The following is a 15,543-nucleotide window of genomic DNA, read 5'->3' on the forward strand; positions in this document are numbered from 1 at the left end:
CCAAATAAAGTACCCAGGCATTTGTAACATTTTGTCCAAGCTATTTGATCAATTTTGTTAGCTCGCTTGGCCTTATATGCAGATTATCACTAATTTGCATTTCATTGTTCTTGCTCTGCAGAACTATACACCATTTACCATGTTAATTTATCGTTGCATTAAATATCTTTGTGTAGATTTAATTTACCAAAAATTGCATTAAATATATAGTTACCTGCTATGTAAGTTATAACTTAGCTCATTATATGTTGCAAGTGCACGTGCAATCATGTGCTTATGCTTTCACCCGGGCTAAATACATTTTTGTTATTATTGTACCGTAATACTTATGCCATGCCTGAACTGTTTTATATTATAATGGGATTTTACAACCCTTTTACACCTACTGTGTAGGTTTGGTTGTTATTTTCACCATCATTACTCATTGATTTATAATTGAAAGCATAGCTCTTGTGATAATAAGTTTATACCTAACCCACAAGGCATATATCTTGCTATTGTATTTATTATTATTCTAAAATTTTGTTTATCATAATTATTTAATACTAACTTTTGTAAAGAGTGCCACAACAACACGCTCTGCGTTCAGTGGCATCCTCATCATTTCACCATATTATACGATGTTTGTAAAAGCTTTTTGATATTGTATTTATTTAATGGATGAATTTGATGAAATAAAACTGAACTGAACTAACAGGAAATGCATGGCAGGGAAGAAATTGGGTTGTGATTTTTCATACATTTTGTGCAAGATGTAAAAAGTGCATTTTAAGGATATTTCAGCAAACACAAAATGTTTTCGAAAACATTCCCAAAAGGTTGGCAGAAATCTTTAAATGTCTGGTTATATAAAAGAATATAATGAAAAAATTAAATAACATTAAAAAAACATATTTTGTTAAAGTTTCAGCAAAACCTTGTAACTTAAGTGTTTACAACATATTTTTCAACATCACTGTTTAAAAAAGTTCCAGTTTATGCATTGCTGAAACCCATTAGCTTCTGTATTTGATGGGTTTTTTTTCTGAAGCTAAAAATATCACAGCTGGACCTATGTAACATAATAGAATTTGTAGAAGCTGATATTAAAGATATATATCAATTTTTTAATAATGTATTTCATGGTATATCATAACAATGAATACTTTGCAGCTGTGTAATAACAGGCCTTTAAGGGAAAACAAAAGCATTTGGTGAAACTGTAGAGTGATTCTCAAAGATATATTACATGCTTTCTTTGTAAGATCAGTAGATTGTAAGATAAATTGCATTTAGTGGATGAGCCATCAGAGAGGCTTCAATGGGCAATTTCATTTGAAATCCATACTTCCCTATGGAAGACACAGCCTTAATATATTTCCACACACAGGGTGTGAATTTCAAATGGAGTTACTCATTCAGGTAACCCCATTTGAAATCTACACCCCCTGTGTGGGAGACTAAGATCATTTCTTCCATAGAGTGTTCATAGGTTTCAGTGGGTAAAGCTCACCAACTTGTATACATGGTCCAAGTTTTAAGATTGCTCAGATCTTGTTCAAACCACACAAAGTATCTTTCTGTGATGCTCCACTAAAGTTTCAAGTTAAAAGGGCATAGACATGAAAATGTACAATATAAATGTTGCCAGTAGCGCTGGGGGGGGGGGGAGAATTTAAAGGGGCGGGGGAAAAAACATACCCCCCCCTTGCATCTTTGGATGGTGCACAAAATTAATATTCATTTACTTAAATATTCATATATTTTTTTTGTTTCTTTTAATCGCCCAAAGGTATGTTAAGACAACGAACACAAAGAATGACCCAGCAACGTTGAACCAAATGATCACCAAATATTCACCAGACATTAGGACATGGACACCGCAACCAGGAGCAGAGCTAGATTTACAGAAAGTCATACAAGGAGACAAGTAAGGCTGGTCTCAATTGTAATATGTTGTAATGCTATATGTCTGTCAAACACCCACATTCATGAATTAAAAAAGATCCTTGTGTTTAGTAAACAGAAGGCAAATTCTGGTAAAGCAATGCTGCACTGTTGGGACTACGGGAGTATCGGAAAGCTTCCATAAATTTGTTTAATAATCCCCTACACTCACTCCAGATTAGCTTTGACTCCAAATCCCATCACAATGTTTTGTCGCTCTGCTTGACAAATTACCTCAATCCCATTCCCTCTCGCTCCTTACACAGCCGTTGACGTTAGTCACGGCTGTGTCTTTTTTCTTACAGGATCGTCTTCTTCTTCTTCTTTCTTCTTCTTCTTCTGTCGACAATTACATTTGCTCTAGCACGGACATCCTTACACCGATTTTGACCTAACTTGGTCACAATCATCCCCTACATGTCATATGAAATTCGTGGGGTCAAAGGTCACGTAGGGGTCACAAAGGTCAAAAATATGATTTCAACTCAAAATGCTACTTCTCCCACAAATTTTGCAGGACATTAACGCCACTTGCACACATGCATATTTACTACCCAGTGTCTATAAATCATACACAGATTTGAGGTCAAAGGTCATTAAGGGGTCACTTCCGGTATAAAACCAAATTCCTTCACAAAATTGTATAAGCTAAGAAAAACATAGGAGAGTGACGGTATGATCACACATTGTCTATCCAATGTACATGTGGTATTTTTTTGTTTGAGGTCAAAGGTCATTAAGGGGTCACCTCCGGTATAAAACGAAATAGCTTCAAAATGCTACTTCTCCCACAAATTACATAGGACGGTGATGCAACTTGCACACATGCATTGCTATTACCCAGCGTCTATGAATCATACACAGATTTGAGGTCAAAGGTCATTAAGGGTCACTTCCGGTATAAAACCAAATTCCTTCCAAATTTTTTATAAGCTAAGAAAAACATAGGAGAGTGACGGTATGTGCACACATGAATTATGTTTACCTTATGTATATGTGGTATTTTTTGTTTGAGGTCAAAGGTCATTAAGGGGTCACTTCCGGTATAAAACGAAATAGTTTTAAAAAATGTATCATCTAAGAAAAACAGCACAGTGACGGTATATATTCACACATGAATTGATGTTACCCAGTGTACACATGCTTTTTTTATTTTGAATCAAAGGTCATTAAGGGGTCACTTCCGGTTCAAGCCGAAAACATTCAAAATGTCCCCTCTGCCACAAATAACATGGCACAGTGATACTATGTGCACACGTGCATTGACCTGAGCCAATGCCTATGGGGTTTTCGTAGATTTTGGGGTCAAATGTCATTAAGGGGTCACAACACGGCTGTGTTTGTGGTCTTAGACCACAACTAATTCTTCTTCTTCTTCTTCTTCTGTCGACCATTACATTTGCTCTATCACTGACATGCATACACCGATTTTGACCTAACTTGGTCACAACTATCACTGACAATGCCCCTACTTGTCACATGGAACTTGTGGGGTCAAAGGTCACGTAGGGGTCACAGAGGTCAAAAATGTGATTTCAACACAAAATGCTACTTCTCTCACAAATTTCGCAGGACAGTAACGCCACTTACACACATGCATTGTTATTACCCAGTGTCTATAAATCATACACAGATTTGAGGTCAAAGGTCATTAAGGGGTCACTTCCGGTATAAAACCAAATTCCTTCAAAAAAATGTATAAGCTAAGAAAAACATAGGTTAGTGATGGTATGTGCACACATGAATTATGTTTACCTTATGTATATGTGGTATTTTTTTTGTTTGAGGTCAAAGGTTATTAAGGGGTCACTTCCGGTATAAAACGAAAACCTTCAATTTTTGTTTATTTGAATTTTGATAAGAAAAACAGGACAGTAACGGTATGTTCACACGTGAATTGTGGTTACCCAATCCATATGTGTTTTTTTTTTATTTGGGGTCAAATGTCATTAAGGGGTCACTTCCGGTCTGAGACGAAAAACCTTCAAAATGCCCCTTCTGCCACAAGTAACATAGCAAAGTGGTGCCACGTGCACCATTGCATTGACATTAGCCAATGTCTATGAGCATTTTCATATATTTTCGGGTCAAAGGTCATTAGGGGTCACAACACGGCTGTGTTCGTGGGTTAGACCACAGCTAACTCTAGTATCATATTTTTTCAAGGAAATGGACCTTCGTCATGTTTGTGGTTTTCGCCGAATTTTGACATCTTTCTCATGAACTTTAAGAGTTTAGAGGTAACAGGCAATTTGTTGACAGTTTTGTCGGTTTAAAAAACCGACTGGGCAAAAAGGAGAAGATGCAAACATTACAAAATAACTCAAAAAGCTCATAAACAGTAAAGTGCCGCTTTTAGTGAATCATTAACTATATTTTTTCAAGTCCTTAACATAAAAAAGGTTTGAACTTCAGAAAAATGCACTGTTCTAGTGAACATGTCACCCAAATAATAATGTCACCCTAATAATTTGTTAATTTTAACCGTGAACAGATTGGTTTTGACAGGCATTATTACTGCCCATTTATCATTATTATCATAAAATATGGTGTTTTTTTTTGGTCATTTGGGAGCTCTAATATCTCAAATAACTAATGAATACGGGCACTATGAGCATCATAGGCTGGTTATTTAAGCTGGATGAGATGAAACAAAAGGCTCATAATATAGAGATAAAGAGATTGAGTTTCATTATCAAGAAATAGGAGCCGTTATATGACAAAAGTTGACTGTATTGTTATGATGAATTCGAAACACAAAACATGTAATCAAAATTGTAAATAAAAAAAGCCTACAATAACTAGAAAGGTGAGAAGTTCATTCACTTAAATTATTTCACTCTAAATTTGTCTTCATTATTTTGTCTGAAATGTAGACCTGTTTTGCGTAGAATTTGGCTTTGATGTAAAAAGTGCGCGGAGTAGTAGATACACTACCAATAGCGGCATAAGGTCAAGCCAGAATATTGACATTTAAAAAGGTCAAAAATACTCGATTTCTAAAATACAATGTTAAATTTGAAATACGATAAAAAAAACCCACTGAAATCTCTTGAAACGTCTTTTTGAACGTTTCCTCTTTTTACTTCCTGCAATATTGTTCTTAAATCTAAAACAAACTAAAAGACTTGAAATATGAGGTTTGATTTGGGTGTGGTTGTTTTTTGATGGGTTGTTTTTGTATAGTGTGGGTTTTTTAGTAAACAAATATTGGTAAATATATACATGGCTGATTTTGAAACTCCTGGAGAAGAAATTCCTTTAGATGATTTTGCGGAGGAAGAGCCGTCTAGAGCAGTCTACTGAATGGGATGCTTATATGGATGCAACGTTTATTGGGGCGCGAGAATCATACCTTAGTAAGCCAACCATTCAGTTGCCTAATTACACAGCCGTGACGTTAGTCACGGCTGTGTCTTTTTTCTTACAGGATCTTCTTCTTTCTTCTTTCTTCTTCTTCTTCTGTCGACCATTACATTTGCTCTAGCATTTACATGCATTCATCGATTTTGACCTAACTTGGTCACTATCATCACTGACCAGGCCCCTACATGTCACATGAATTTCGTGGGGTCAAAGGTCACGTAGGGGTCACAGGGGTCAAAAACGTGATTTCAACTCAAAATGCTACTTCTCCCAAAAATTTCGTAGGACAGTAACGCCACTTGCACACATGCATTGCTATTACCCAGTGTCTATAAATCATACACGGATTTGAGGTCAAAGGTCATTAAGGGGTCACTTCCGGTATAAAACCAAATTCCTTCAAAAAATTGTATAAGCTAAGAAAAACATTGGAGAGTGACGGTATGTGTACATATGAATTATGCTAACCAAATGTATATGTGGTATTTTTTTGTTTGAGGTCAAAGGTCATTAAGGGTTCACTTCCGGTATAAAACGAAATACCTTCAAAATGCTACTTCTCCCACAAATTACATAGGACGGTGACGCAACTTGCACACATGCATTGCTATTACCCAGTGGCTATGAATCATACACAGATTTGAGGTCAAAGGTCATTAAGGGGTCACTTCCGGTATAAAACCAAATTCCTTCAAAAAATTGTATAAGCTAAGAAAAACATAGGAGAGTGACGGTATGTGCAAACATGAATTATGTTTACCTTATGTATATATGGTATTTTGTTTGTTTGAGGTCAAAGGTCATTAAGGGGTCACTTCCGGTATAAAACCAAATTCCTTCCAAAAAAATTATAAGCTAAGAAAAACATAGGAAAGTGACGGTATGTGCACACATGAAATATGTTTACCTTATGTATATATGGTATTTTTTTGTTTGAGGTCAAACGTCATTAAGGGGTCACTTCCGGTATAAAACCAAATTACTTCAAAACATTTTATAAGCTAAGAAAAACATAGGAGAGTGACGGTATGTGCACACATGAATTATGTTTACCTTATGTATATATGGTATTTTTTGTTTGAGGTCAAAGGTCATTAAGGGGTCACTTCCGGTATAAAACGAAAAACCTTCAAAATTACCGTTCTGCCACAAGTAACATAGCAAAGTGGTGCCACGTGCACCCATGCATTGACATTAGCCAATGTCTATGGGCGTTTTCATATATTTTGGGGTCAAAGGTCATATAGGGGTTATAACACGGCTGTGTTCGTGGGTTAGACCACAGCTAAGTCTAGTTCTTTCTTCTTCTTCTGTCGACCATTACATTTGCTCTAGCACTGACATCCGTACACCGATTTTGACCTAACTTGGTCACAATCATCATTGACCATGCCCCTACATATCACATGAAATTTGTGGGGTCAAAGGTCATGTAAGGGTCACAGGGGTCAAAAACGTAGGACAGTAACGCCACTTGCAAACATGCATTGTTATTACCCAGTGTCTATAAATCATACACAGATTTGAGGTCAAAGGTCATTAAGGGGTCACTTCCGGTAAAAAAACAAATTCCTTCGAAATTTTTTATTAGCTAAGAAAAACATAGGAGAGTGACGATATGTGCACACATGAATTGTGTTAACCTAAGAGGGCGCACCACCAAATAACTCCACGATTTATGTACCAGTGAAATTCGGTTAAAATAGTCCACCGCTTATTTCAGCTAGTTGCGGCTTTATTTTCTAAAGATAATGTCAAAATTCGCGCTTTTTCAGCTCATTTACTTCCGACAAGTGTCTACATGAAGGAATCGGAGAAAAAAAATCCCACTATTTTATTTCAGAGGTGAAGTTTTGGCGCGAATTTGAACAACGTCCGGTATCAAACATTGAGTGGTTTTTTAGGGTTAAATTTGCACCTTTTTTCTTTGCGGCCAAATAGCAAAAAAAGTAGATGGTCACCAATATATTCTGTTAAAAGAATAATATTCTACACGTGATAAGCTTTACTTTGATACCAAACTTTTTATCTATATTACGTTTTTGCAGTGACAAAACGCCATCCAAACGTGCGTATTTCCCTGTGTAATCCAATGGCGCAATCATTGGTGGTGCGCTCTCTAATGTATATATATGTGGTATTTTTTATTTGGGGTCAAAGGTCATTGAGGGGTCACTTCCGGTATAAAACGAAATACCTTCAAAATGCTACTTCACCCACAAATGACGTAGGACGGTGACGCAACTTGCACACATACATTGTTATTACCCAGTGTCTATGAATCATAAACAAATTTGAGGTCAAAGGTCATTAAGGGGTCACTTCCGGTATAAAACCAAATTCCTTCAAAACATTTTATTAGCTAAGAAAAACATAGGAGGATGACATTATGTGCACATATGAATTATATTTACCTAATGTATATGTGGTATTTTTTTTATTTCGGGTCAAAGGTCATTAAGGGGTCACTTCCGGTCCAAGACGAAAAACATTCAAAATGTCCCCTCTGTCACAAATAACATGGCAGAATGATACTATGTGCACACATGCATTGGCATAAGGCAATGGCTGTGGATTTTTCGTAGATTTTGGGGTCAAAGGTCATTAAGGGGTTACAACACGGCTGTGTTCGTGGTCTTAGACCACAGCTAAGTCTAGTTCCAATTTTAATCCTACTCCGGTCTCGATCCCAAAGAAAAAAGTAGCACTCCCACCCCCTCTACCCTGATCCCACCCACTCTGTCCTGAAACTCAGGAGTGACTTTTTGATCCTTCAGTGTAAACCCTCTATGCTTAATTGTTTCTAAATGTTATGATTTCTGTTTCACTTGCAATATCAAATATTGCTCGGGCTCAGGCTAGGTGTATTGTTGTTTTGACAATAGAGGCCGTCAGCCTTTCGCCATCTTGTGGGTACAAATGATACGTGTGTTCATGCGTCGGACACTACGCGCAGGGCGCAGCTTGCCACGCAGCTGTTATCACGCATCATCGTGCATGGAGATCGAACGACCATCGCAGCGTGTACCCACAAGATGGCGGAATATGACGTCACGCTGACGGCCTCTATTGTTCAGAAAGCCAAGGATGAATGGGTACATAAATATATCTACGAGGCCTTGAAAAGATCAAACTTTGCTACTGGTACCAAGGAATTTACTGGGTAGCATGCATCCCTAAAGAAAACCTAACATCATGTTACAGTAAATAACTTGAATGTTAATTCAAAATCAAGTTTGCTTTGTGTAATAGCACTATTCCATTTACAAACCACACTCCCTATGTGGGCTATTTAGGGAGGACAGTATTTATGGTCTACTGAGCTCAGCAATGCTTTGCTGTCTTCGATAGCGCATTGTATCGGAGAGGTACCTGGCTTTTATCAAAGCCCAAACCGATTAAAGCCTGTAACAAACTCTTTTAGGCTCCGCTCAATTGACAACTCTGCTCCGATACAGCGCATTGACCAAAATATCGATCGAATCAATTTTACGACCATGCTTGAATTAACAACCCCTTGAAACCTAATATACACCACTTTATGTAAACATAAACTTATACACATTATGTACTTTCTATTAACCGCAGACACGACCCCAGACATGATTATTTAATGACCACTTGAGTAGTTGATGTGTGGGTCGTTATGTACTTACTGACACAAAGGAAATTGATTTTGGTTTTACCATCGACCGTGTTTAATCCTGCTGCTCTGCTGGACGCTCCAATAGATATCAGCAAACTCGTATACTGTTCGCTTGTTCCTATCAAACGCTCTAGCGTACATGAACCATTATCGAAGACAGCAAAGCATTGCTGAGCTAAGTAGACCATAAAAACTGTCCTCCCTTAGCTAGCTAAAGTATTCCACAGAGATAGTAAGGCTTTCAAATAGAATACACAGTAGGGTAACTTCCATTTGAAATACTCGCTTGTATGTGAACCCATGTACAGAGGGAGGATGGGTTTCAAAATTCATGAAAAACATGCCCCCTCTGTGGAAAATTTTTCTTAATTTTCACAGGGGTATGGCAAATGTCATATGAAATAGCCCAATACAATATATGTACAAGGAAATAGCCCATTAAACAAAGAATTGGTTCATGTTAATATTGATTATTTTTTTGTTTTCAGAGATTTCATCACCCCACCACCGCCAGGTACTAAGGTTTTCAAAGAAAGGTAAGTAAATGTAAAATCACACTCCTTTGCAGGTGGTGGCCGCATTGCATTCTCTAAATTCAGTAAATTTTCATAGTCAACCGTGTAATTGAATGGGATTATTTTGAAATTTTAAAACGCTTGAAATATCACAAACAAATAGGCCTATGTTGATAAATAATATAAATACAAGCTAAAACCGTTGGGGTTCGATAATGAACCCCACAAAACTAACCGACTATTCGTCACCCTCATAACCAAAGTGCCCAAGTCATTATTACATGTTTCTCATTTGCAATTTTGATTTTCTGAGTAATAAACCCATAACTAATCAAATTTCCAGCCACATTCTTCATTAACTTGTGGAATTCATCTCTTTTGATGTATTCCACAAGTTAATGAAGAATGCAGCTGGAAATTTTTTATTAATTATGGGTTTATTATTCACTAAATCAAAATTGCAAATGAGAAATGTAATAATGACTTAGGCACTTTGGTTATGAGGGTAACGATATTGGAAAATGCCATATGGCCGGGCGGTTTCAGAAGTTGCCGGCTCGATTATGTCATCCGCCGCCTGCTCCTTTGTGTGTGTTCATGGTGTTGCTAGGTACAATTTTTTAACAGTCTGATTTTGTGAAATTTTGTTTTGAGATCAATCATTGGATGTGTTTTTTACTAATTATGTAGGAAGTTACTGTCTGTAACAGAACTTTCTTTGCTTGATTGTAATCACATATAATACAGACCTGCCAACTGTCCCTCGTTTTGAGGGACTGTCCCTCATTTGGGGTTTACCAAAGTGAAAATGAGGGACAGTCCTGTTTTTTGAAAATTTTAGTGATGGCAAATTTGAATGTAAGAACAACAGAAAAGGATGAAAATGTCACTTTGAAATTTGCTATAGCAATCTCTTTAGTCTGTTGTGATAAATACTGCAAATACAGACCTGCAAAACCTTATCTGAATTCTGAAAGTATTGCACACCTTATGTCTTTGAATTTGTCAGTACCTGGTTTGTGTACATATACAAGGTTTTGGTCTCAATGTCCCTCATTCTGACTTCGGTAGGTTGGCAGGTCTGCATATATTTATACATCCAGAAGTTGATGTTATCAACCATAACAGCTGCAGTCTGTGATAGCATATTGACATAAGCGGTAACCAGTTGTAGTTAATGATTTATCAGTAACGACTGAACATATGGCACTTGACTCTGACATTTAATAATAAACACATAACAACCATGGCAACAGGTGATACATAACCGTATGACAATGATGTCTATTGTTCAGTTCTTTAGTGGTTGTTAATATAGCTCTTGATACAGGGTGTCCCAGAATGATCTATACCGTGTTTGAAAAAAATATTACAAATATATAGTTAACAGGGTATCTAAGTGCAATACAATGGCACACATGTCACCTACTTATCCTATGACTTTCATGGAAATAGCTTGATTCGTTTTGGCGTGACATTGATATTACTGGAAATGGACGAAAACTACATTTGTGTAATTTACAGCGCAAAGGCATCATAACACATGGATGCTTTATCACCATCGTCCAGCCGTGCTGTGCAATATATTGGAGAAATCCTACATTATTTTATAGGAAATACATCAAATTTGGCACAGATGTAGAGCGTACACTGCTGAACAATTCTTGATATGGAATTAAGTGAAACATTTCAATATGACTTCAGATATTTAGGTTAAAAAAATGACTTTTTATGTAAATTTTACCACAATTTGTACCCAAAAAAGGCATTATTACAGAGAATAAAACTTCCTCAAGGATCCGCTGTAGTCAATTTTAATCTTCTCCGTTACGTAGCTGTTGGTTTGCCAATTTACTGTGGACATAAATAAATGCCACGACACTAAGGACAAACATCCTCTATACTTTTATGACAAATCCATCTTTGCCGGCATTTAAAATGATGAAACGCAGACACCGCAATAATTATCTTCAAAACTGCCAACAAAAAATACAATAGCATAAGGTCACTCAAGCGTAACAAATCCTTTATTCGTAACATCATAAATAATCGATAGATATCGACTAGTTAGGAAAGTAAGAACAAAAGTACCTGTATAACATTTTCCAAATAACTTTGTGCTGAACAGTTAGTAATTTTACACATTTTCAAAATGGTTTGTTTTGTGAAAACCCTAAATTCACCATTTTTACGCAATATCCTGTAACTTATATTAGCAGCGTCTAATTTCTAAAATCTAAAATTTCTAAGAAAGATAACTATATGTTGATCTTAGAATTGAAAACAATATTACCTATAATAATGCCCTTCATACCTAAAAAAATCAACTTTTCCGGTATAGATCATTCTGGGACACCCTGTATTTTGAGAAAATATCTTAGATTAAACTTTGGACTTTTGATATTGAAGCCTTTGGCTGGTACACAGAGCATTAACACTATATGTTTTGATTTGTTTTATTTAATTTTGTTTTCATCATTTAGTTGGGATTTTGATAAGTACCTTGATGAAATCAACAGTACCGTGGATAACGAGATCTTCGCCTATCCAGAATGGATCTCGGTGTACTACAATTGGTGTGGTTTCCATAGTTACAATCTTGTCATTAGGGTAAGGAACACCTAATTCCATCACCAAGCATTGGCATTATTGAGAGGGGGTAACTTGTTCTTAATAAAGTAGAAACAAAGAGAACTGACTGCACCATGTTTGCATGTCAACTCATTGAGGGCAATAGTACCTCTGAATGATTTCTCTATGTGCCCGGGAAAGTTGGATTCAAAGTGTGTTGTTGTTTGCATTCTTTTTGTGTCAAAATGCATGCTAAGCAATGAGTGATAAGTTGCTCAGAGCTATGGAAAAAGGAAGATGCACACCTATACCATGTGGGGTTGACTATTCATGAGCCCTTCTGCCTTGAACCCAAACTGCTTGTTTACTGACTCATATGTGACCATCCTCCACAACTGAACCCGGATGTCGCCAGTGCCACTATTGAGATATGCTCCATTGAACTTAACAATAAACAATAGGAAACAAAGGATTTATTGACTGTTTTATTGATTTTTCACTACTTAAATGTCAAGTACTATTGACATGATATACATCATTTTAAAGCTAATTTCAAGCAGAATATTTTGGTTGAATATCTCAAAAATGATGATTGGCAACTTCAGGGCTCAGTTGTGCTGGATGGTCACATATATTAACCCACATTACAGGATCGGATAGCAATGTTTGCACTGTATTTTTGTAGGACACAATAGCACATCAGACACATCAAATGCATTCTGAATACGTGGAATGTCCTTCTGATATCAAATAATTTTTACCAATTTTGCTGTGACCACTGATAGTCTGTCAATTGATGTTCTTTCATCAGATGATAGAGACAGATGATAACTTTCATCCTATAGAAGGTGGCGATGACTTCTTGGTTGACTTTGAAGGTGCAACACCAACATATCCAAAGGAAAGACCTGCAAGAGTACACAACTACTTGGAGGTATGTGCTAAAGTTGATAACTGTCTGAATACTTTATTAGTATCTTTTGTAATTATTTACAGTTTTGAAGTATGTGACGACAACATGTTACAAACATTCAGAGCTCAAGTAAGGACATTAGTAATTAAGGACATCAAGTGCAATACACATTGAAGCCTCAAAGGCTTAATAAAACACATTAGTAATATAAAATGTTGCTTTTTGTTTTTGTGTGTAGATGCAAAATCGTATTGGAGTTCACAGACAAACTGTCCTACATGGAATGTTCTGGGATAACTTGTACATAGGCTTCAACAACCGAATCTCCAGAGAACCTGACACATTTCACTATTTGTAAGTATGGAGTTTGCTGAAAAAACGCTGAAATAATTTGCTTGCGATCAAATATAAAATGTTTTCTTTCTGAATAATTAATGAACACCTTATAAATCCCCAATGTGGATTCATAAGGTGTTCGAAATTTTCTTATGCGGGCCACACAATATTAGCCGACATCCAGTGATATGGAATCAAAGAGTATTATGCACCTCCGCCATATTTGTGTATCACTCATGGAGGCAACTCAATGTACCGGATTATTTTGCTTTTCACATGGCACACTTTGATATAAAATTGTATCAATTGAGCCCATATTTATTGGTTGAGCTAAACTCCTCAACAAAAGTTTGGAAAGTTCTTTCAAGCATCTGTATCTCAAACTATTTGTGACATATTCATATCGTGTTGCATATCAATGGATAGCTACAATGCTCCCCTTTACAATGACACCCCATTTGAAAAAAATGTCATTTTTCACGGCTGAGTACACGCCTTGTTAATGTAGTGGGGTCTCAAACAGAATGTGCCAAATTGACCATTATGCTGTGCTAGTCACTAACCTCAATAGCAGGTGGAAAAACCATACGCAGCACAATAGTCATGCACATTCTCCTCATGCTGATCACCGACCTGGTTACACGTTACTGTGACATGGCATTCCATTCTCTGGCACGTACAGCACGATCAAGCTGGTCCCACAAGTGTTCAATCGGGTTACGGTCTGCCCCCCGGGTCTGGCCTGGTGGCAGGCCATTTGGTCTCTACTCCCATATTCTGTAGGTAGTCGTTGACTACCGTGGCTCTGTGTGGCGAATGGTGTCATCTGGAAGGATTGCATTAGGTCCCAGATTGTGAAGATATGTGAGTGCAGCTTGCTGCACAGAATAATGCTCAATTTTGGCAAACTCTGTTTGAGACCCCACTACATGCACAAGGCGTGTACTCAGCCGTGAAAAATGTTATTGTTTCAAATGGGGTGTTATTGTAAAGGGGAGTATTGTAGCTATCCATTGATATGCAACACGATATGAATATGTCACAAATAATTGGAGATACAGATATCGATGCTGTCCAAACTTTTGTTGAGGAGTTTATTTTGAGAGCGACGTACAATGTTGTCCAACATTTTAAAGCTCATAAATCGTCTAATGAATATAGTTCATTTTATGTTTAGGATCCAATGTTTTCACACACTTGGACTTTTTGAACCATACTATTGATTCAAAGTGCATGGTTGTTCGCGCTCTACATGTAACGGGGTGTGTCAAAAACATGCTCTAAGCACAGCACACACAAACCTTTGAAACACTCAAAACTCTGATCCTGTCTTCCTTTGAAGTATACCTTAGAATTGATAATAATAATATTTATTTGAATTATAATAATAATGATATTTATTTGAATTATAATAATAATAATATTTATTTGATGCAAGGAGTACATACAGTACACTCAACCAAAGTCAAAACTACCAGTGTAATCAAATGTGTGCTCTTTGTGTGTTGCCTTGCTCACATTTTGTGATGTCAAAAGGAGACCCTTTTGGGCAGGATCGTAAATGGAGAAATAGCCAAAAATCTGCCCGGAGGTGATTTTTTCACAATTTGGATTTGTTGCGAATGTGTGATGTTATTAATGTTAAAAATATTGTCTGATAGTTTCAGACCGGAAAATAACGGGCATCTTGTATTGAGTCATTTTTCAAGGTAAACCCTACTCTCAACAGTGTCAATGATATTTTTAAAGGACGATATCTCAATTTCCAATTTTATAATACCACAACTTGCCAACTCAATATCTTCACTTAGGAATGTCCGATTTCATTGGAGAAAATGGCATTGTGGAGCAAAATATCTCTATATTTAAGATATGTAAAAACCTCAAAATTGATAACCTGCCCAAAAGTGTCTCCTTTTGACATGACACGTCACATATTCATCTGTTTGCATTGATTATCCAATGCAGATTCTGGAATCATATGCAAATCTTGTTACCACGGGACCCACCTGATTGGAAGAAGTTCCTTGAAGAGAGGAAGAGTATGGAAGCACCCAGAAAAGAAGTATGGAAGCCTGACCCAGTACTTATACCAGGTAGGGAAATTTGTTTATGCAGGGTCATATCATCAGATTGAGTTCCCCAAAACAATCCCAAAAAATCGTATTGACCACAAATAACTATAAATAGAGCAATGCACCTGTGTGGATTTCATGTTTCTTAATAAGTGATTGAAGGGTCCAATGGCGCATTTTCTAGACTAATTTTAT

At 36.8% G+C, this 15,543-nt stretch overlaps 1 protein-coding gene across 1 annotated transcript in view; it reads left to right on the plus strand.

Moving 5' to 3' along the window:
• Positions 1 to 15,543, plus strand: part of LOC140150916 (cytidine monophosphate-N-acetylneuraminic acid hydroxylase-like) — a 64,283-nt gene that overhangs the window by 45,387 nt on the left and 3,353 nt on the right. Inside the window, exons 10-15 of the mRNA XM_072173071.1 lie at positions 1,772 to 1,909; positions 9,427 to 9,474; positions 11,937 to 12,063; positions 12,836 to 12,958; positions 13,176 to 13,291; positions 15,242 to 15,369. Coding sequence (XP_072029172.1) covers positions 1,772 to 1,909; positions 9,427 to 9,474; positions 11,937 to 12,063; positions 12,836 to 12,958; positions 13,176 to 13,291; positions 15,242 to 15,369 — 680 coding nt within the window. The remainder of the gene's footprint in view (positions 1 to 1,771; positions 1,910 to 9,426; positions 9,475 to 11,936; positions 12,064 to 12,835; positions 12,959 to 13,175; positions 13,292 to 15,241; positions 15,370 to 15,543) is intronic.

This window comes from Amphiura filiformis, chromosome 4 (genome assembly GCF_039555335.1).
Source record: "Amphiura filiformis chromosome 4, Afil_fr2py, whole genome shotgun sequence".
Taxonomy (NCBI): domain Eukaryota; kingdom Metazoa; phylum Echinodermata; class Ophiuroidea; order Amphilepidida; family Amphiuridae; genus Amphiura; species Amphiura filiformis.